This window comes from Rousettus aegyptiacus, unplaced genomic scaffold (genome assembly GCF_014176215.1).
Source record: "Rousettus aegyptiacus isolate mRouAeg1 unplaced genomic scaffold, mRouAeg1.p scaffold_m13_p_7, whole genome shotgun sequence".
Lineage (NCBI taxonomy): Eukaryota > Metazoa > Chordata > Mammalia > Chiroptera > Pteropodidae > Rousettus > Rousettus aegyptiacus.
In genome coordinates this window covers 33,669,073-33,690,815 of record NW_023416310.1, presented here as the reverse complement: position 1 = coordinate 33,690,815, position 21,743 = coordinate 33,669,073, and the positions used below count along the sequence as shown (strand labels likewise).

The 21,743-nt window shown below is 36.2% G+C and overlaps 1 protein-coding gene across 2 annotated transcripts in view; it reads right to left on the bottom strand.

The window, feature by feature from the left end:
* Positions 1–10,865: 10,865 nt before the first annotated feature.
* ACYP2 (acylphosphatase 2) overlaps positions 10,866–21,743 on the bottom strand; it is a 118,537-nt gene continuing 107,659 nt past the window's right edge. The window contains exon 4 of one of the 2 annotated variants that reach the window (XM_036224069.1): positions 10,866–11,554. In XM_036224069.1, the coding sequence (XP_036079962.1) occupies positions 11,440–11,554 (115 nt within the window). In that variant the 3' untranslated portion in view covers positions 10,866–11,439. The remainder of the gene's footprint in view (positions 11,555–21,743) is intronic. The other variant, XM_036224070.1, reaches the window with a different exon arrangement.

The following is a 21,743-nucleotide window of genomic DNA, read 5'->3' as shown; positions in this document are numbered from 1 at the left end:
CCCTTTATTAAATCCATCAGCTGGGCCATGCTAGTGTCCTAACATCACCCTCTTGGGGTAGTTTCACAGTGCAAGGCAACTGTGTGTGTAAAGTATGGTTTGCATCAACATTCACTTTGGTAACAGCCTCTCCTGCAAAACTTTTAATTGCTTTTGCTTTTTGTTTATATATTTGCATTCTGTTTGTTTGTTGAGCCTGTTATTAATCCTTATTTTAATCCCTATAAGAACATTAGGCTCAGAAGCTCATTCACAAGATAATCTGCTCCAAACTCATTTCCCTCTCTGAAAGTAGGCCTGAATAGTGCAGAAAATAGCATCAAATAATTAACTTTAGACTTTTTCTTTAACTGGAATATGGTTTGATTAGATTGGATGAGAACAGAATACCTCACTAATGGGAAAACATAGCGATTCTAAGTATGTTATTTCCCTAATGAGGTTACTTAAAATAAAATATATAGAAACCATGTAATTTTATCTTGGGTACACCTGATGGGGTTATATCCTGAATTTATTTTTTCTATCATTTTATATTCACATCTAGTAATGTGAGACATGATTTTTTTTCCTTGTGATTTCCACTCTTTAACTTTTTTTTTTTACCTTCTCTAAGAAAACTTTTTATATATTTTTACTTAGTCTAATATGGTCTTCTTTCTGAACTGAATACTATATAGATAGAACTGAAATTTTACTTTCTATTTTTAATATTCTCTTTTCTTCTTATTTATATTTGAAAGAATATAGCATAAGGGTACAAACTATGCCCTGGAGTTGAAACTACTTCTAAGCAACATGACTTTGAGGAAATTTTATCTTTCTGAACCCTAATTTTTTCACCTGTAAAGAGGTAATAATGATTGTGCCTGCCTTCCTCAGAGTATTTTTGTGAGGCTAAAATAAGATGGTCCATAATATACTTACTCCATGGCATGTGCTAGGTACTCAGCCACCTGTTATCAATCAGCATTATGATCAGAATGTGTCTTAAAAGTTGAGATTTTCTTATATTCATTCCTCTCTGTGCACCATGCCCCAGGTACAGTGCTTAGCAACTGGCAGATTCTCATAGATGTTTCTGAATGAATGGCAAAAAACATCCAATAAGTTTTATACAGTCTCTATTCTTTCTCTGACAGTCCACTGGTTACTCCTTGGTTCTAGAACTTTTCATTGAGAGTTATGGATACCAGAGATTGGCCTTACGAATGTCCTGGGACTTTAATGTTTAGGGAGAGAAAGGCTCCATCTTTTTCATCAGACTGCGTATTTTTTTCTCAGGTAATTTCTCTGTCCTCTCTGGTTTGGACGTCACACTCTCAAAAGTATAAATCCCTGTCTTAACATTGGCCCATTGATCTCACAGCTTCACAGTTTGGCTCCTCTGGTCCAAACAGTCTGTTCATTCTCATTTCTGCTTTACTGTGTTTGTGGATTTAGTTATACTTATCTAGACTGATTTCTCTCCTGTTTTGGGAAAGGAACTTATTTCTGCCTTAGTTCATGGGTTAGAAGAAAACCAGCTCCATTTCTGACACCCCTCTCTCCACTCAGTTTCAGTGCAATGGAGAACAAACTTGTTCAGCTGACTGTCAGGATTGGACATTGATTGGGACTATTTTAGTGGAGGGTGGGTTTATTGTATTAAAGGCCAGGACTCAAGGATGTGCACACTCTTACCTTCTCTTGTACTTCCAGTCCGCAAGAGTGGACAAACCCAATAGGGTCTATCTGAGTTCTCCTGGCCATCTCAACCCTCTCAGTTCTACCTGCAGCTGGATAGAGCGGATGGATCAGTCATCTGTGATCATACAATTATTTGGAAAGAGGGTCTACAATTTAAGGGAAAAGGCGTAGGAAGTAAGAGGGCTCACGTTGGCCTCCTAAGCCAATTTTTGTAATCTAGTTTTTTACTTGAGTTCTCTATTGGGTCCTTGCCTGGTTAATGAAATCAATACTTTGCTATTTGGCTGTCATTTCTTATCTGTATGCTACTTCAACAGAGAATCCCAGAAACCTTAACACCACTCTTCATCCAGACCAACCTGCTTCACAAAACCTTTTTAGACAGCCCCTGTACGGATCTTTTTCTAAAACTGGAGCTTCTACAGTGTTAAGAGATATAGCCTATTCTAATCACCTCCTATTCACCCCGTTGATGAGGGAGAGATTCCTGCCTTAGGGTTATGGGAATGGATGAATACATGGCGCCTGACACTGGACAGATGAGCCTGGCAGCAGCTTATTTGCCGTGTTTACTCACAGCCAAGGGAGGACAACATGCCATGCAGGGCCACATGGGAGTCACACTCGAGAACAGAACAAACAACCAGAGACTGTGGGAAGCAGGCTCCATAGTGTCAAGAGGATGAGGTCACTCCTGGTTTCCACTGGAGGATGTGATTGGCTTATCTTAATAATTTTGCAAGCTGGCTGGAAACTGAAACTTACTACTCAGGGATAAGCAGGAAGTGCATCTGGTCTCTTTTAAGGAGGGTTGTTTGGCTAGGGGGTGTTTTCCATGGAAGCAGAGTAGGGAAGACAGTGGATCATTTGAGGCTCTCTCATATTATCAGATGTCAAAGCAGTATACACAGTATCAGGCCTGAATTTTAGGACTAACACTGTAGTACCGTAACACCATTTGTTTATTACCTGACAATTTTACTATAGGTTTATGTTTGTGAATGTCTTCTTTCCTAGTCAAATTTTGGGCCACTCAGGGATAGCCAGCACTTAAAAACGATGCACATATAATTTGGAAAAACATTATTTTTATTAAAATTAGCTGTTATGTCATATCTCAGAGTGATATTTTCAAATTTAATAATATGAATAACATTTAATACACCCAAGTTTTGTCTTCTGATAATGTTAATTTTTTAAAATTTAGCAAAACTTTTAGTGCTAAAGGATGTGCTGGTAGAATTTATACTTGTATTGGTAAGGAGTTTGAACTCATGGCTGGCACTGATGCCTACGTATACACATACTGCTGAATTAAAGCCCTGTGATGTATTGTAGATTGATGGCTCGAAACATTTAGAGTTATCCACATTTGCTGACATTTGGAAACAGCTGTGTTTTTTTCACCATTTTGTTTTTAAACAATGGGTGAAACAATAAAATGAATGGGACATTGGCATTCTTGTTAAAATCAGAGTTAAGCTACAGCCTAAATACCAGAATGCTGATGTCTCAAATGTATTATTCAGGCTGCATATTGTAGGCAGTAATGGGGCCCATTAAGAGGTCTTATTGTTGCTAAATTGAGGCAAATTGGTATGAAGGAGGAATAGTGAGGAGGTCATAGACAGATTGGAAGAATTTACAGCATATTCTCTTCATTTTCTAAAATCTAATATTAAATATTTTATTCATCTCAATTTATGTCCATTAAACTAATTTTATTTTCTACTTTATTAAAATATCTGTTAAATTGTATGCAACCATAAAAGCAAAGCTTTTTCCCTTTTAAAATTATATACAATTAGACAAATGATTGAAAGTTTTGACATTTAACTGATTTTTATGTTTTCAGAGTAATCCATTATGTTTCTGAGATAGAATGTCTTTCCTTGTATTTCTTACAAGTGACCCCATCTAGGTCCAGTGCAGACAAAATGTTATTGTTGCAAAGAAATGTTGGTTTCACTTTAACATGAGAACTTAAAGCTGATTTCCTTAAATTAAAATGTGTTTTCCATTGCCATACTCTTTGTTAGCATAGACATTTCTACCCAGAGACCACCACTTTTAAGGATTAAGTGCTAATTTAGTTTCTATACTATTGGATTTTAATTCTAAAAATTTTGTGGTGAAATTACCACTTACCATTTCCAAATTAGATATTAGGAATTTAATATATACATTTTTTTCAATTTTTAAATATTACAATAGGAATACATGCTTATTTAGGAAATATTTAGTGGACATAGATAGAAATAAAGCAAAAATTCACCAGCTGGTATAGATTACCACTATTCAATTTCAGCGAATTTGTTTTCATTCCCTGCCCATGAACCTGGAGCTGTGTCGTCCAATATGGTGGACACTAGCCAGTGCAACTTAGCCTCCCTAAACTCCATTCTCCATCTCGTCTCTTCAGCAAGGTCTCCAGACACTGTTTGGATTCCCCCTTCCTGCTCCCGCAGTCTGAAAATTGCCTTTGGCAGAGAAATGTGGCAGTTGTAGAGACGACTTCATTTGTTTCCTTTCCTCAGGAATCAGGGTCCTGCACTGCCTGTTGTCCAATGTCTGAAAATAGCGGTTCCATATATTTTGTCCAGTGTTCTAGCTCTCTACCATGGGAGGTAAATCCAGTGCTTATCACTGTATCATGGATGATAGTGGAAGTTTTGTCACCTTATTTTATGTGTATCTTATAATCAGTGTATGCTTAAATTATGTGAGGAATTTTTTAGGGAAGTTTAAACTATTTTTTATATATTATAGATATGTAGCCTTCTGTCATCTTAGTTTATGGCCTTGGGGGGATATTTCTTTTCCTATAATAAATTCAACAGATACTATTGAGCACTTACCATCACCATGCACTATTCTAGGTGCTACAGACATAGAAAGGTACAAACTTATATAAATTCCTGCCCTAATATAGCTTATATTGGGATGAGAGACAATAGATAAGCCAGTAAAATATAGAATATTAGATGGTGATGAGTATCTTTTAGAAAGTAAAGGAGAAAAGTAGATAGGGAGTTTGGGAGAGAATGACAATTTAAGTAGGGTGACCAGGGAAAGACTCATTGTAGGGTAGTATTTGCCCAAAGACCAGAGGAGTGAGGAAATGATAGCTGTGGATGTCTGGGAGAATAGCATATAAGTGAGATAAAATAGTGTGGAAAGGCCTGGGTGCAGAGGATGCCTGGGACATTTAAGGAAGAGCAAGGAGTTCCATGAGGCTGGCGCAGGGTGAGCAAGGGGAAAGTAGTAGGAGACCTATGGGGAGGCCAGATTGTATACAGCCCAGTGGGCTACTGTAATGATTTTGGCTTTTACTTAAAGTAAAATAGAGCGCAATCAGAAGGTTTCAAGCCAAGGAGTGACATGATCTGATGCGTTGAGAATAGATTAAGGAAGGACAAAGGCAGAAGTCAGGAGTTCAGTTAGGAGGCTATTGTAGTGATGTTGATAGAGATCGGGGATGTCACCACGGAGTTGCTGAGAAGTGGCTGGAGTTGAACGTACATTTTTAAACATTTTGTTATTGAAAATATAAACAAAAGCATAGCGAATGGTCTAATGAACCCCCGTGTACCCATTTTAGTAGTCGTCAAGGCATGTTTAATCTTGTTTTATCTATACCTACATCTACTTTCTACCCCTTCTTTCCTCCCACTGGTTTATTTTAAAGCAAATTCTGGACATTTGAAGGTAGAAACAGGGGCGTGAACACTAGAAAAAAGTCAAAGGCAACTTTTTTTTACCCTGAGTTTTTAACTCAAGCGTCTCAAAATGTGGTTTTGCCATCAGTGTAGGTGGAGAAGTCCACAGGAGAAGCCATCAACTGAGGTGGCAAAAGTCTGTGGGAACACTACATTTGGGTCACACAGCACATGAACTCAACTTGGGACATTAAAATTTGAGAAGCTTGATATTCCAATTGGAAATGTTGAGTGAGCTGTTGGTTATATGAATTGAGTCAAGGGTATAAGCCTGGGGTGGGGGTGCGTGTGTGTGAATTTTGGAGTTGTCCACATGTACACAATATTTAAAGTTATGAAGTTGCATAATACAGCCAGAGGGATTAATATAGATTAAGAAGAGAGGATGTCCAGGAGCTGAGCTCTGGGACCCTCTAATATTACAAGGTCTGATATGAGGAGTCACTACAGGAGACTAAAAAGGTGTAAATAATGAGGTAAGAGGAAAATCAAGAGTGAGATGTCCAGAAAGCCAAGTGACAAAAGTGCTGATCAGCTGAAGTAAGAGGAGGACAGAGAATTGACCAGTGGAGTTAGCAGCAATAAAAATGAATTCATTTAGGAATAAAAAGAGGAGTGTTGGTAGATAGGTCGGGGAGCAAAAGCATGATGGAAACAGATTTAAGAAGAGTGGAGGGCTTGGATTACAGCAAGTATAGATGACTTTTTTTTGAAGTTTATCTGTAAAAGGAAGACATACGTGGTAGTAGCTGGAGGGGTAAAGAGAGGGAGAAGTTGATAGCATATTTGTAGACTAATAGGAAGGATTCAATTCATTCAATAGGAAACAACAACTGATGATGCAAGAATAAGAATTGCAGGAGCAGTATCCTTGAGGATATGGGATCCAGGCATTGCCTTAATTGTTATCATAGATAGTTCTTCTAAAGTAATAGGAAGGAAGGTAGAGGAAGTACTTGGGCATAGATGTAGGTAGGTGCGTAGATGCAGTGGGAAGAGTTTGTGGAGGTTCTGATGGCAATAGGAAGCAAAATCCTGGCTGACTGAGGAGTAAGTATGAAGTGGTTGCCTAGGAGGGTGGGGGAGTAAAAGGGTTAGAGATATAGAAGTGTTGCTAGGTGGCAATTCACCTCTTGAGGTGAATTCTAGAGGGTTTTTGTTTATGTTAATAATTTACTTATTTTTTAGCCAGGCTTTATCTATGAGGCCTCTTTTCAGTAATTTTTCCTTCAACTGAAATCCTTCCTATTGGTATAATTATATATTGTATAATTTATGGTTATTTCCTTTAACTCAGAAAGTGTTTCTCTATAACTGATTTTTCATTGTTTCAATTATTCTGACCCCCCCCATAAATATCTATTATTGATTTATTGATAGGTTAGATATGTGCTCTCATTCCCCTAACTTAATCACTTCACACATTTTCATTTCTTTGTGCTTCTACTTTGATAAACTTTCAGATTTATTTTCTTTCCCAGCATTACCTGGTTAAAAATTGCAGGCATCTTCTTAATCCAGATTCATCTGCCCTGAATTCAGTAGAAATTCTGCTTTGATGCTTGTAAATGAACAAATAACTGCTTGTAATCCTCGCTTTTTAGAATCGTTTTGAAATAGAAACTCCATTCCAATACAATGAATCTCCTGAATCTTCTCTTTCTTTATTGTGCCTCTTCTAGTATTTGTAAAGTGAGGAGAGGGGGAAAAAAGAAGCCATCTTGGAGGCTTGTATCCACAATTACTTGTAGCATCCACTGTGCCAACATAAAAAATAAAACTAATACAGGAAAATTGTAGTTCAAGAATAAAAGAAGTATCTGACATATAACCAAGAGTGTACACTAACCTTCCAGCAGAGAAAGCACAAATCACACTCTCTAAAAGAGGGGAAAACCCACTTTCTTTAGAAAAACCTGCTAATGAGATCACACAGTAGACTTTTTAATTCTAAATTTTAAAATTCTTAATCAGACTTGTTTTATTCAAAATCATTTGAACCAGTTAAGAAAAATGAAAATGATCTCTTACACATAATTCTAAATGTTATGTTAAAATCTGTAAGATCTGCTTACAGAACACCTTTTAATTAAGCCACTAATTATGTATGTGTATATGTCTATGTGCATAGGAAAAAAAGACAACAAAAAAATTTAAGAAATATTTTAGCTACCACGGAACTTTATGAAGACCACTATGAAAAATAAGAATTTATTTCCAATAGTTTTCATAAAGTATGCATATTTCAATGGAAATGACTAAAGGTAAAGTATACATACCACACTGACTTGACAAGTAATCAAGAGAATAGGAAATGCATTTGCATTAAGGAGTTATAGAAATGTAGAAAAGACCCCAGATAATAAACACAGTGACTTTGTTGTTGTTTGCTTTTGTTTCTCTGAGGCAGAATTCCTCTCAAGAGATATCTTATGGAGAATCCTAATATCTGAAAAAGATGAGAGTGGGGCCGCTCTGAGTGGAGCAGGGATTGGGGCCCTCATCTGCCTATCTTTCTCATGGCCCTTCAGCAGTTTTCCTGGCACCACCTCCTGGGTGGCCTCTGGCTTACTGCAAACCCATGAAAAGTTCCAGTATAGCCAAAATTCTTGACTTTGCAATTGAGGGCACCTAGGCACACAGCTAATTAACAGATAGGCTGGGCCCAGGATGCAGGTCTTCTGATTCCTAGACTTGAATATTCTCTGCCACACCATGCTTCCTCTTTTCAGTTCCTATAGCTAGTTCCAGACATGAAAACTTTTTCCTTCTGGCAAAGTAGTGAACATTCTTTGATATCTATGTTAATAGAGGTCAGAGAGAGCTACTATATGAAATATATTTGTGCATTATATACTTCTAAATTCAAGTTAATTTTCCAAAGTGGATTGTTTTGTTCTATTGTCTATGAATGTAGAAATATGTACTTCTGAAAAATTTCTTCGGTAGATGAAGTTGAAAATATTTAGTTGTAAAAATGGTGACCAGATTCAAGCAAAGTCAACCTTTCTATTCTCCACCTACCCGCAACTGTTCCCTCCTTCACTGTCATAGATTAATTGACCCAATATGCATAGGTTTTCTAGGCTCTATTCTGTTCCATTGATATATGTCGTCTTTTTATCCCAGTAAAAAAAAAAAAAAAAAAAAAAAAGGCTACCATGGACCTTTATGGAGACCACTGTGAAAAATAAGAATTTATTTCTAATAGTTTTCATAAAGCATGTATGTTTCAATGGAAATGACTAAAGGTAAAGTATACATGCCATACTGGCTTGACAGAAGTAATTAAGAGAATGGGAAATGCCTGCTTTTACAAATCATATCTGCATAATTCGATATGTTGGTTCCAGAGGAGGTTGTGGGCATGTGGAGTGTTGAGATTTCTGGTTGATAGTCACCGAACTAGCTTTTACTTAATTTTTTTCTTGGTTTTTAATGTCTAATTCTGACAAAACCTATCAAGGTTATCGAAAATTAGATACATAAATTAAAAATTCCCTGTATAAGTTTCAGATGAAATTTGACCTATTAAGTTTAATGTTGATATATTTCGTCTCTTAACACATTTTTAAAATTGCTTTCCTTTTTTTTTTCTCTTGCCTTCTACCCATTCGTTATCATCTACTTTTGATCATCATCTACATTTTTCATCTAGTAATAGTAGTTATGTATTAATCATTAGACAACCTTGACTAATGTAATTCACTTGGCCAGTTAGATGATCATGCCAGTAAAGTGTGATTTGTTTATGAAGAGAGCTGGGAATTATCAGAGGATATCAGGGTAATAAAAAGTGACATATTGGTGTCACATCTGAGATATTTTTCAAAAATTACTTAGCCTTTCTATATGTAAAGAGAGAGATTTTTTTTTTTCAAACTTGTATTTGCAAATGTCTATTTTCCCTAAATCACGTTGATCCTGCTTCAATTTCCATCCTGTCTGGGAAGCAGGAAATTAAATCTTAGGTATCCTGGGATCTCAAAAGGGCCATGTAAAGGGTCTATACAGAGAGAACATTCAGAAAAGACTTTCTGGTCTCCAGTCCATACCAGTTACCCTGATTGCTGTCCAAACCACCACAGTTCCTTATGGTCAGCACTTCTGGGGACAGGAATCTTGCTTGCTAGGCCTGGGATCCAGATTCTCTGGATATACCACAACAGCTGCTCCCTTCTCAGGTCAAAACATCCCCCAGAGGTGCCACCGAGGAGAATGGTGCAGGTCTCCATCTCTTGAGAAATTCGCAGCTTTGGCCCCCTTCCAAAGTCTTGGGTAATTTCTTTGTTTCTGTGGCTCTTGTCACTTCTCCATCTCTTACCTGCTAAAGGCCTAGTGTTTGTCTTTCTCCTCAACTCAACATAATGCCCTCTTTAAAATGAAACCTTGGAAGGAAAGTTGTCTTCAGGGGATCTGGCACCAAAAACCTCCCCGAGGTAAGAGAACACAAAGATTTGTCTACCTTCCTTGAACCAGGAGTGGGGAAATACAAGGAGCATAGAACTCAAGTGAGTATCACAATAGATTCTCCTGTATAATATTTGACACATATCATACTTAACATGATGATGGTATTAAAATAGGAAAGTTCTTTATTCCTTTAAGTGTTAAAAAATATCTTTGACATTCTCTAATGTGTTGTCATATATATTTGGCATCGATACCATCATCATCCATAGAGTTAACCTTTCAAATGAACACAGCCCATCCTTCATCTCCTTCTCTCAGATTTTCACCTTGCAGCAGGTAGAGAGGCCTGAATTCTTTCTCCATGCCATGGAGTGTAGCTGTGGAGATCTGTTCCATAGATAGAATGGTAGTTTCTAACCTGTATTCCTAAGGGACTTGAAATTGTTTAAGGAGGACAAGATGCAAGAGGAAAAATGAGACCAAGTGTGCAGGGTTCCAGGGAACCCCATCCCCATTTCATATTGGTTGTGTCTTTTCACTTGCTTTATGTATTACATTCCAGGTAAAATTTTATTAATGAAGGCCTCCATTGTTTTGAAAATTTTGAAATCACTGAAGGATATATGCAAGTATATATGTATAACATTTGAAATTCCGCAGTATTTTCAGTTAAAGGTCTCCTTTTTCAATAATGTAATTCTATGGTATAGAAATAAACTTTCCCCTTAAAATACTGTTGCTTAATTATCATTTACATGTGAAAATTATGAAATGATAAGTGAAGTTTGGGGGATAGTATGATTTATTTAGACTCTCAGTTCCTTTTCTGGTTTAAAGGATATCCATCATGAATTGTTGCTGATAAAAAAAGTTGCTACGTGCTCTACTGAAATTGTGGGTTCTTATCAGTTGCCGTCACTTACCTGTTAACTATACAGAACAGTATAATTCATAGAAAGCATTAAATAGCTCCAACCCAAGTACTGAATTATGTTTTCATTTAACCAGAATTTAAAAAATTAACTCTTTATTGATATTGCATGGTTATACTGAATATAGATTTATTTCCAACTACTGGTTCTTTTTGTTGTTATTAAACAAATTACTCAACTTTAATAAAACATTATTGGAAAGGTTATAGAATTCAATTCAGACAACAGTACCTAAAAATAATTTTAAAAGGTTAACTTTATTATGTCTAGCCAAATAACATGTATGCTATAATATTCATTAGAATTAGTTTCCATGAGACAAATTTAAATTAAATATTCATATTAAATATTTCTTAATTTTTGTTAGGATACTTAATTTTTGCTTGTTAAAAAAATAGTTGAGCAAAACTAGCCAGATATATACTATATTTATTGGAATTAAAATTTCATGAGATGATTTTAAATTAAATATTTACATTAAATATTTTGTAATGACACTTTTAACTTTCAGATACTAATATTTTGCTTGTTAAAAAGTTTAGTAAAACTATTTCAGTATTACATTTTTAATAATATATATGTTACAGCTTTCAGAAGTTTTTTTTACCCTACTCTGCTATTATTATCCTAGTACATAGACTTAATATAGTGTCTACTGTGCTGTATAAACATAATTTTTATTTCTATTAGTATCGAATACTAAAATTAGAATAGTCAAGTTTAGAGATGGCTTTTTCATTAGAAAAGTCTGTGCGGTCAATGCGAGAACTAGGACTTCCGACCTTGCTCAGCCAGGACTTCCTGGAAAAAATAAATAAATAAATAAAAATCAGCATGTAAGATATATATATAGACTACTTCTAGCTAAAATGATCCCACAGTAGGTAACAATGGGAGTTTACTTTTACTAAATAACTTTTGCATATAACATGAAATGAGTTTTTTACATTGTGTATATATCATGCGTCAGAATAAAAGTTTAATATATAATTAAATATGGACAAAGAAAAGCTAATAACAAATCAATCATAGTCAACTACTGATTTCATATTGGGGTCATGTCACCCCTCTCAAAACATCCAAGGCCTCTTATATACAAAAGGATAACATATTTTACAAAGAGATAAGTAATAAAAACAATTCACCTTTGTTTTTACTCATTATCCAGCATATGGTAGATGAAATCAGATGAACATATTACCTGATATATTAGCAAAGTAGCTGAATTAAAGGGACAAGTCTGAAACTATTCTTCTGCTTATATAGAGCAATTCACACGTTTTCTTATTAGCAATATCCATGTGTCTAATTTATGCATTTGGGTACTTCCTGAGATGCTTCCTTAATAATTCGGGCTTATTGTAATATAGTTGACAGCTCATACAATACTGTTAAGGATTTTCCAGACTCTTTCTACGTATTAATAATTGAGATGACAGATTAAGTAGGACTGGATGTTAATAACGAGCTCATTTTATACAGTGATGGCAGTTATCCCAGCTGTTGTTAGAAACATTCTATGACTTGCTTCATATTCCCAAAGTCCTTTCAGGTTCCGAAGCTAGTGCTATGTACAGCTGTGCATTATCATGTATAACTATTGCATATAACCTTGAATTAAAGATATTTTCTAGGCTAAAGTCTGACTAGCTGAAAATTACTTCTAGGCTAGAGAATTCTAATGATTCAAATTGCCATTGTGCTATATAACACTTTCTTTGGTTTGGGAAAGGTAAATTTTCTTCTTTTTCAGAAGCTAAACCATGAACACAGTAGCACATTTTAACTCATTTAGGTGAAATCTTAAAAATGGAAATTGCATATGTTGAAGAATAAAATTTAGTTATTATGAAAAGGAGCTGATGGCTTCAATTTTACAAGTCAAACCTCTTTGAAGTCTTCTAAAAGGCCAGAAATAATAGAGGCTAACATTTATTATGCATTGTTTGCTCGGACTGTGCTAATTCTTTACATATACTATTTAGTCCACACATAAACCCTGTAAGCTGCAGTCCATAATTAACTCCTAAATTATTGATACAGAGAGAGACACAGAAGAGTTAAGTAACTTGCCCAGGGTTGTAGCAGTGGTAGTGGTGAAAAGTGACCAGATTCTAGATATATTTTGAAAGGATAGACAAAAGATTGAATGCTGACAGATTGAATACAGGTGTGAGAAAGAGCGAGGACTAAAGGATGACAGTAGGGTTATTGGTTTGAAAAAAAAAATACTTGGATAGTGTTGTTCCTACTGAGATAGGAAGTAAGAATAACAGCTTTTGGGGAAAGATCAGAAGTTCAGTTTTGGAATGTTAAGTTTGAGATGTCTGTTAGACAGCTAAATGAGATGTTGAATATGTAGCTGGATCTATGAGTCTGGCTGGAGGAGATAAAATTTGGAATTTGTCTGTAGACAGTATTGAAAGCCCGAAGAATGGATGGGATCACCAAGAAAATGAATATAGGAAACGATACTCTCTCAGTATTTCCACTACCTCACTGGACGCTTTCTTCTCTGTTGCTGCTTCCTCTGCTTCTTGAGCTCTTAACACAGGTTCCTTAAGGTACAGTCCTTGGACATCTTCCTTTTATTATCTATGTGTTTAATGGTGCTGTTGTTCTTCTGTTCTTATTCAGGCAGTCACTGACTATATCTGTCTCCTCAGGGTTTCCACAGCATTCTAATTCTTTGATGCAAATGGCACACATTTAGCTAGCAAGTACAGTAAGTACCATTCATTTATGGCCCTGGCAGCCAGCAAAGAGGCCAGCTGTGGCCTTCTAAAATGCACTCAGGTTTCTGCCTTCCCAGAGGCCCTTCTTAAATTGCCCATCTATCTAAAAAGGGCCCTGCTCTCAACCTGTTGTATGCATCATCAGAATTATCACATTCTATAACTGCTATATTTGTGTAATTGCTTATGGATTCACTATGTGCCTACTTCACATTAGAATATAAATTCTAAGAAGGAAGGGGTGGAGTCTTATTCGCTACTGTATGGCTAACATCTAGCACTATGCCAGTGATAGTGGACACTCAATAAATACATACTAAATGAATAAGTCTTTGATGTTTCCTGCCTGCCTTCTTCCAGTCTATAGCTTCCAGGCATGGAAGGAGGGAACATTTCTAGGGTCCTGCAGTCCACACACACAAAGGAACCCTGAGCATAACCTTTTACTCTGATTTTGCCTCATGTGAAACAAAACCATTCCATTTTTTTTCAGTCTTTGCAAAGGTAAACAACTAGTTGCTCTTAATATAGAAAATAAAACATTTTATTCACGACAGTCCCCTATGAAATAACACAAATAATGACTATATTCATCCTCTTAAAGGAAGTTGGAAGCTTATAAATCTGACCTAATAACCTGAATATAAGCACGTGAATCAAGTATATTTGTGGAATTGGTTCATTATATAAACAAGTATGGTAACTGACTTCACCCAGAGTTCAGGGTGAGTATTACGACACCATTCACATGACATGCCACCAGCTCAGTCAAGTTCAGTGCACAGTTGGTTGTATATGCTCAAACATTGTAATTATTGAATAAAAATCTGTAGACACTTTTCTTACTATCCCAAAGATGTACAAATACCTAATATTATATTTGTTGTATTAACTGATGATTTTAAAGCTTTTTAAAGAGAACAATCCTTTCTTCCAACATAATCTTGCACAAAAGCTTAATGTTTATGGTGGAAATTAAGTGCATCTCTGAAGCAAGGGAATGGTTAGGGTGGGGCACAGAATCTCCCCCAAGTGTACTTCAAGCACCTCTGGGGAACCCCAAGGGCTCTGAAGGGCTCAGTTGGAAAACTGCCCTATTAACCTATCACTGAGCAAGGATATCAGGGAATGCAATACAGGGAGAATCCAACATATGTAGACATGGAAATCAACACAGGACTGTCTTTTCTATCATTCAAGTCAGTGTTTCCTACAAAATATACTAAGCTCCAGAGGTGATATAAAAATTCCATTTAACTAATATCCTTCTCTGAAACAAAGAGGTGAAATTAAAGCACTAGAAAGCCAATACTATTAATAATTCATAGCACTTCTATTTCCTGGGACTAAAGTGGGGCAGCATAATCCTTTTGGATATCTCTGTAGCAACAGTATAAAATGTAGAGCATAGCAAGAAAGCAGACAGTAGGAAAAGACAGCTAATGAATTAAAAGCTAATGTGGTGCATACTGGAGAATACTGAGTTGCCTTCACATTTCAGACTTTCAAATTAGCATTAATAATGGAAGGATAATATATAATATTTTTGCTGTTCTCCTTTCTTTAGTAAGTTTCCTTATTCAGTTACCTGTGGACAAATAATACCACATACTCCTTTATTATCAAGATAAGCATTTTTAGACACATTTCAGTTCCAAAGACAAATACAGACTCATAGTATAAGGGTGGAAAATGATATTCCAAGCAAATGGCATTCAGAGAAAAGTGGGAGTAGTGGTACTAATATCAGATGAAATAGAAATGGTAAAGAAAGATACCGAGGGATCCTTCATAATGATAAAAGGAATCATACACCAAGAAAACATAACGCTTATTAATATCTATGCTCCCAATCAAGGAACCCCAAAATATATAAAGCAATTACTAACATAACTAAATGGAGAAACAGATTGAAACACTATTGTAGTAGGGCACCTAAATACTCCACTATTGAGTATGGACAGATCATCCAAACGGAAAATCAGTAAGGAAATAACATCCTTAAATGACACACTAGACCAACTAGACATAACTGATATTTACAGAGCGTTTCATCCCAAAACAGCTGCTTATACCTTCTTCTCTAGTGCACATGGAATATTCTCAAGGATTTACCACATACTAGGACAAAAAAACAGCCTTAACAAGAGGACTAAAATCATACCAACCATATTCTCAGATCATAATGATTTGAAACTAGAGATCAACTGCAGAAAGAAATCAGGAGAAAAACACAAATACGTGGAGATTAAACAACGTGCTACTGAAGAATAACTGGGCCAGAGAAGAAATAAAGAGAGAGATCAAAAGATACATAGAAACGAAAGATAATGATAGTACAACATATCAAAACTTTTTGGACACAGCAGAAGCAGTCATAAGAGGAAAGCTCATATCATTACAGGCCTATCTCAATAAGATTGAGCCCAAAAAACCTAACACTTCATCTTAAAAAACTGGAAAAAGAAGAACAAACGAAGCCTAACATCAGCAGAAGGAAGGAAATAATTAAAATTAGATAATTAAATGAAATTGAGAACAACAACAACAACAAAAATTAATGCAACAAAGAACTGATTCTTTTAGAAGATTAATAAAATTGACAACCCCATGGCTAGACTCACTAGAAAAAAAGAGAAAGGATACCAACAAAATCAGGATGAAAGAGGTGTTATGACAGATACTGCAGAAATACAAAGGATCATACAAGAATACTATGAAAAAGTATATTACACCAAATTTAATAACCTAGAAGAAATGGATAAGTTATTAGAAATATACAACCTTACTAGACTGAATCAAGAAGAACTGGAAAATAGACCAATCAGAAGTATAGAAATTGAAACGATCATCAAAAACCTACCAAAAAGTAAAAGTCCAGGACAAGATTGCTTCAGCAGTAAATTCTACAAAATATTCAAAGACTTAATACCTATTCTCAAACTCTTCCAAAAAATTGAAGATGAGGCAATACTTCCTAACTCATCGTATAAGGCCAAAATAACCCTGATATCAACACCTGGTAAAAATAACACAAAAAAAGAAAACTACAGACCAATATCTCATGAACATAGATGCAAAAATCTTAAAGAAGATACTAGTGAACCAAATACAGCAATGTATTAAAAGGATTATACACCACGATCAAGTGGGCTTCATCCCAGGAGCACGGGAATGGCTTAACATAAGCAAATCAATTAATATGATACACCACATAAAGTATAAGAATCATATGATATCAGCAGATGCAGAAAAAGCCTTTGATAAGATACAGCATCCATTTATGGTCAAAATACTTAATAGATATAGAAGGAAAGTACATCAACCTAATTAAGATGATATAGGACAAACCCTCAGCTAACATTATACTTAATGGTAAAAAACTAAAAACCTTTCTTCTAAGATCAAGAACAAGACAAAGCTGTCCACTATCACCACTGTTATTCGGTATAACATTAGAGGTTCTAGTGAGGGCAATCAGGCAAGAGAAAGAAATAAAAGACATTTGAATAGCAAATGAAGAAGTCAAATTGTCACTATTTGCAGATGACATGATTCTCTATATTGAAAACCCTAAAGACTCCATAAGAACACTACTGGAAATAAACAAATACAGTAAAGTTTCAGGAGACAAAATCAATGTTCAAAGGTCTATAGCACTCTTATACTCTAATAATGAATTGTCATTATTAGAAATGAAAAAAAAAATAATTCATTTTGCGATTGCAACAAGAATAAAATACCTAGGAATAAACCTAATGAAGGACCTATATAATAAAAACTATAAGATATTACTAAAAGAAATTGAAGAAGACACAAAGAAATGGAAATATATTCCATGTTCTTGGATTGGAAGAATCAATACAGTTAAAATGACCTTGTTACCTAAAGTATTATACAGATTTAATGCAATCCCCATCAAAAACCCATCGGAACTTTTTAAAGAAATAGAACAAAAAATAATCAGACATGTATGGAAGCACAAAAGACCCCAAATTGCCAGCCATCCTGAGAAAAATAAGGCTGGAGGTGTCATTCTGCCTGACTTCAAATTATACTTTAAAGCGAAAATATGATATTAGCAGAAAAATAAATGCACAGACCAGTGGAACAGAATTGAGAGTCCAGAAATACAACCCCACTTTTATTACAAATAAATTTTCACAAAAAAACCAAAAACATACAATGAAAAAGGAAAGACTCTTCAATAAATGGTGCTGGGAAAACTGGAAAGCCACCTGCAAAAGAATGAAACTAGACTATTGTCTTATCACCATACACCAAAATTAACTCAAAATGGATTAAGGACCTGAACATAAGACCTAAAACAATAAATTGCATGGAAGAAAACATAGGAACTAACCTCATGGACCTCGTACTTAAAGATGATTTTATGAATCTGACCTCAAAGGCAAGAGAAGTAAAAGCTAATATAAATGAATGGGACTATATCAAACTAAAAAGCTCCTGCACAGCAAAAAAACATCAACAAAGCAAAGAGACAACCATCCAAGTAGGAAAATATATTTGCAAGCAACGCCTCCAATAAGGGCCTCATATTCAAAATATACAAATAATTCATACAACTCAGTAACAATAACAACAAAAACAACCCAAAATCCAATTAAAAAATGGGCAGAGGACCTAAACAGACACTTCTCCCTAGAGGACATACAAATAACCAACATATGAAAGGATGCTCAAAATCACTAGCTCTTAGGAAATGCAGATCAAAACCACAATGAGGTACCATCTCATACCTGTTAGAATGGCTATTATAAACAGGACAAGTAACAAGTGTTGGAGAGGATGTGGAAAAAAAGGAATCCTCATACATTGCTGGTGGGACTTCAATTTGGTAGGACTACTATGAAAAACAGTATGAAGATTTCTCCAAAAACTAAGAATTGATCTACCATATGATTCAGCAATCCCTCTACTGGGTCTTTACCCCAAAGACTTAAAAACTCATATCTAAAAAGATATTTGTACACCGATGTTCACAGCGGCATTATTCACAGTGGCCAGGACATGGAAGCATCCGATATGTTCTATAATAGATGACTGGATAAAAAAGATGTGATGCATATATACAGTGAAATATTACTCAGCTATAAGAAGAGATGAAATACTGCCATTTGCAACAATATGGATAGACCTCGAGATAATCATGCTAAGCGAAATGAGCCAGACAGAAAAAGCTGAAAACCACATGACATCACTTATATGTGGGATATAAATTTAAAGCAACAAACAGAAACTCACAGACATGGACAGTAGACTAGTGGTTACCAGAGGGTGGGGGTGAGGGGGAAGGTAAATGGAGTAAAAGGGGTCAAATATGTGGTGAGAGAAAGAAATATAACTATGGGTGGTGAACACAATGCAATATATATATACACCTTACTGTTGAACTGTACATTTGAAACTTGACTTTTGTTAATTTTGCCATAATAAATTTAAAAAATTATTCTTAAAAAAGCATTTTTATGATATTGGGATGCAGTGTCTAAAATTTCTGTCAGATATGTAGCCATTAGTGAAGGGTTCAGTGATTATCAAGAGAATCCCAGGACATCCATAATTAACCTGAGATCAGATCCCTCATCTTTAAAATTGGATTAAAGAAAATGTATATAAATTGCCTAATCCACGTTGATACACAGTAGGCCTTTAATAGCAGTTATCACAGTGCAGTTGTTCTCTGACTTTGCCAAAGTTGGTGGGCAGCCCATTTTGCAAGTTCTGTGACCCTTAAAGTCACACACTTGTAGTACATTACCACTAGTAAAACCTCTTGGTCTTGGTGGAGCTACATCACAGCTGCAGTGGGAAATAGCACGTCACTTAAGTTCCTCAGTTGAGAGAGAGAGTCTGGAGGAGCTGATCAGGAATGAGCTATGCGCAGGACTGAGACCCCGCCAATTGAATCAAAGGGCCTGGAAGCAGAGGAGGCCGAAGAAGTGAAGGAAATCATGACTGAAACCTCTAGCTTTTCTGCCACGCAACAGTCTCCGGGTAAACAAAGTGACGGATACATTCTTTATGCTTTATTTAGTGGAAAGAAATTAGATGCTGGCACAGTGAAAATGGAAGTGAACTTTGGGATCATTCTGCTTGGGTGTGAATCTAGCTACCACTTCCTAACTGGTCATCTCAAGGGAGTCTCTTACACTCTCAGTGCCTCATCTGTAGAATGGAGAGTATGTTGCCTACCTCAGAGTTGTTATGAAGATTAAATGTGTAAAATGTTTAACACAGTATCTAGAAATTGTAAACAATAATTTATAGCTATTGTATCAGTCAGGGTGCATTAGCAGATAACGAAAACCATCCTAGCTATTTCAGAATGGAATTTAATTTAGGGAATTAGGTTTTTTCAAAATCACTGGAATGGACAGAAGAACAGATTTATATTGGGCATGTTGGAGCAACTCTGTAGAACTGGCTGCTAAAGTATAAAATGTTAAAACTGTGATCTCATGCAAATATGACATGTGTTAAGATTTCTATTCAACGTATGGATGAGGAAACCTAGAACATGTTATACCTGGTTCAAAGGGTAATTTAGACATACACATGTGTTTACATATACACATATATATATACAATCAGGAGTGTGAACTCCTTTCTAATAGATGGAGCACATCTGTATAGAATCAGAAAATTCCTAACCATTTTACGAGACAATACCCAGAACTCCCCTGGAAGACACTGCCTAATCTCTATTTCCAAGCCTTGGACAATTTTTTCCCTAGTATGTCCCTTAGGGGAACTGCTGGGAATCAGAGTCTGCCACTGAAATCACTGCATTTATAAACACATGACCCTAACTGCAGTCCAGGCATCAGGAAGCCCCCACCAGAATTGATGGCTCCAGAGCCACGTAATGTTTGCTAGATCCTCACGCCAGCTGAACGGATGACTCAGGCACTGCTGTTTCTCTCCTTGCTTCAGTTCCAAATTCAAATTTCACAGGAGGACTTTTGATCGATGAAACTTAAATTACATTTGAAACTCTAGCTGCAAGGGACACGGTTCCCAGCCCTCCAGAGTCTGCAGTAAAGGCAAGGCACCAAAAATAGCTTGGAGTAGAAGGTGAGCAAGGCAATATACCATATCTACCACTGCTACTATCCACCTAACAAGAACTTCTTGAAATTCTACACTGTGAGATGCAGAAGATTAGAAACACTTTTGTGGACTCTGTCGGATCTGGAGTTCTTCTTAGCACTAGAACACAAATCACAAGGAATGCCAACATTGGAGGGTCGGGTCAAAAAGAGAAGTAGGCAGAGGACAGGTGGAAAGAATGACCAAGGAAGAGGGAGATAACCATGAAGTGTGGAGTCAGGGAAACTAAGAGCACAGGGTATTGTAAGGAGAGAGCAGTCAACTTCCAAATGCTGCTGAGGCCCAAGTAAAATACGAACTGAAAAGTGCTTTGGGGACCTAGCAGGATCAACTGCAGTGAAGTGGAGGGGGTGGAAGCCAGATAAGAATGGTTTTACGAGTGAGGGGGAAGTGAACAAATGGAGACAGCAAGAATAGATCAATCTTTTTAGCTGTCTGCCTGTGAAGGAGAGGAGAGACACTAATCAGCTTGGTTCATCGTTAAGGTTCTGTTCTTGGCGAGCCAAGCCTGCCTTGATCTGATTCAGTGCCTTCCAATGGTATGAGCCCCTTGTCTCAGAATAACAATATTTGAGAAAGATTGCTTTAAGGACACACAGTCTAAGACATTTTCTATTCTAGATATATTCAAATCTGCTCCTACGTGAAGCCAAATGAAAAGGAGTTGGCCAGACTCCCCTGTGTTTTCTGCCCCTCACCCTGACCTCTCTACCTCCTCCCAAAATGCTTATAAGCAAATTGAGTTTTTGGGGTGATTCCATTAGCTGACAGAGGGCTACTAGATAGTTTAGAGCCAAAGTGTAACCCACCCAGAGCAGAGGTCATTATTTTAGACTCTTAAAAGCCCTGTTCTTGGCTCTATTTTACGTCCCCACCCTTGTTTATCTTTTTTCACTTTTAAATGTATGCTCTCTTGCTACAGTTTGATATATCCTTACAAATCACTTTTAAATCCTGTTGGCAACAGAGAGGTACAAACACATAAAGTTGCAGTTATTTTTTTCGTCTTGCTGATACTGTTTGATTTTGTAATGGAAATTATTGGGTGGAGGGGTGGATATTTATGGCGTTTTGCTTTACAACCAACTTTCCTAGATACCTTTTCAATTAAAGTGAAGGAT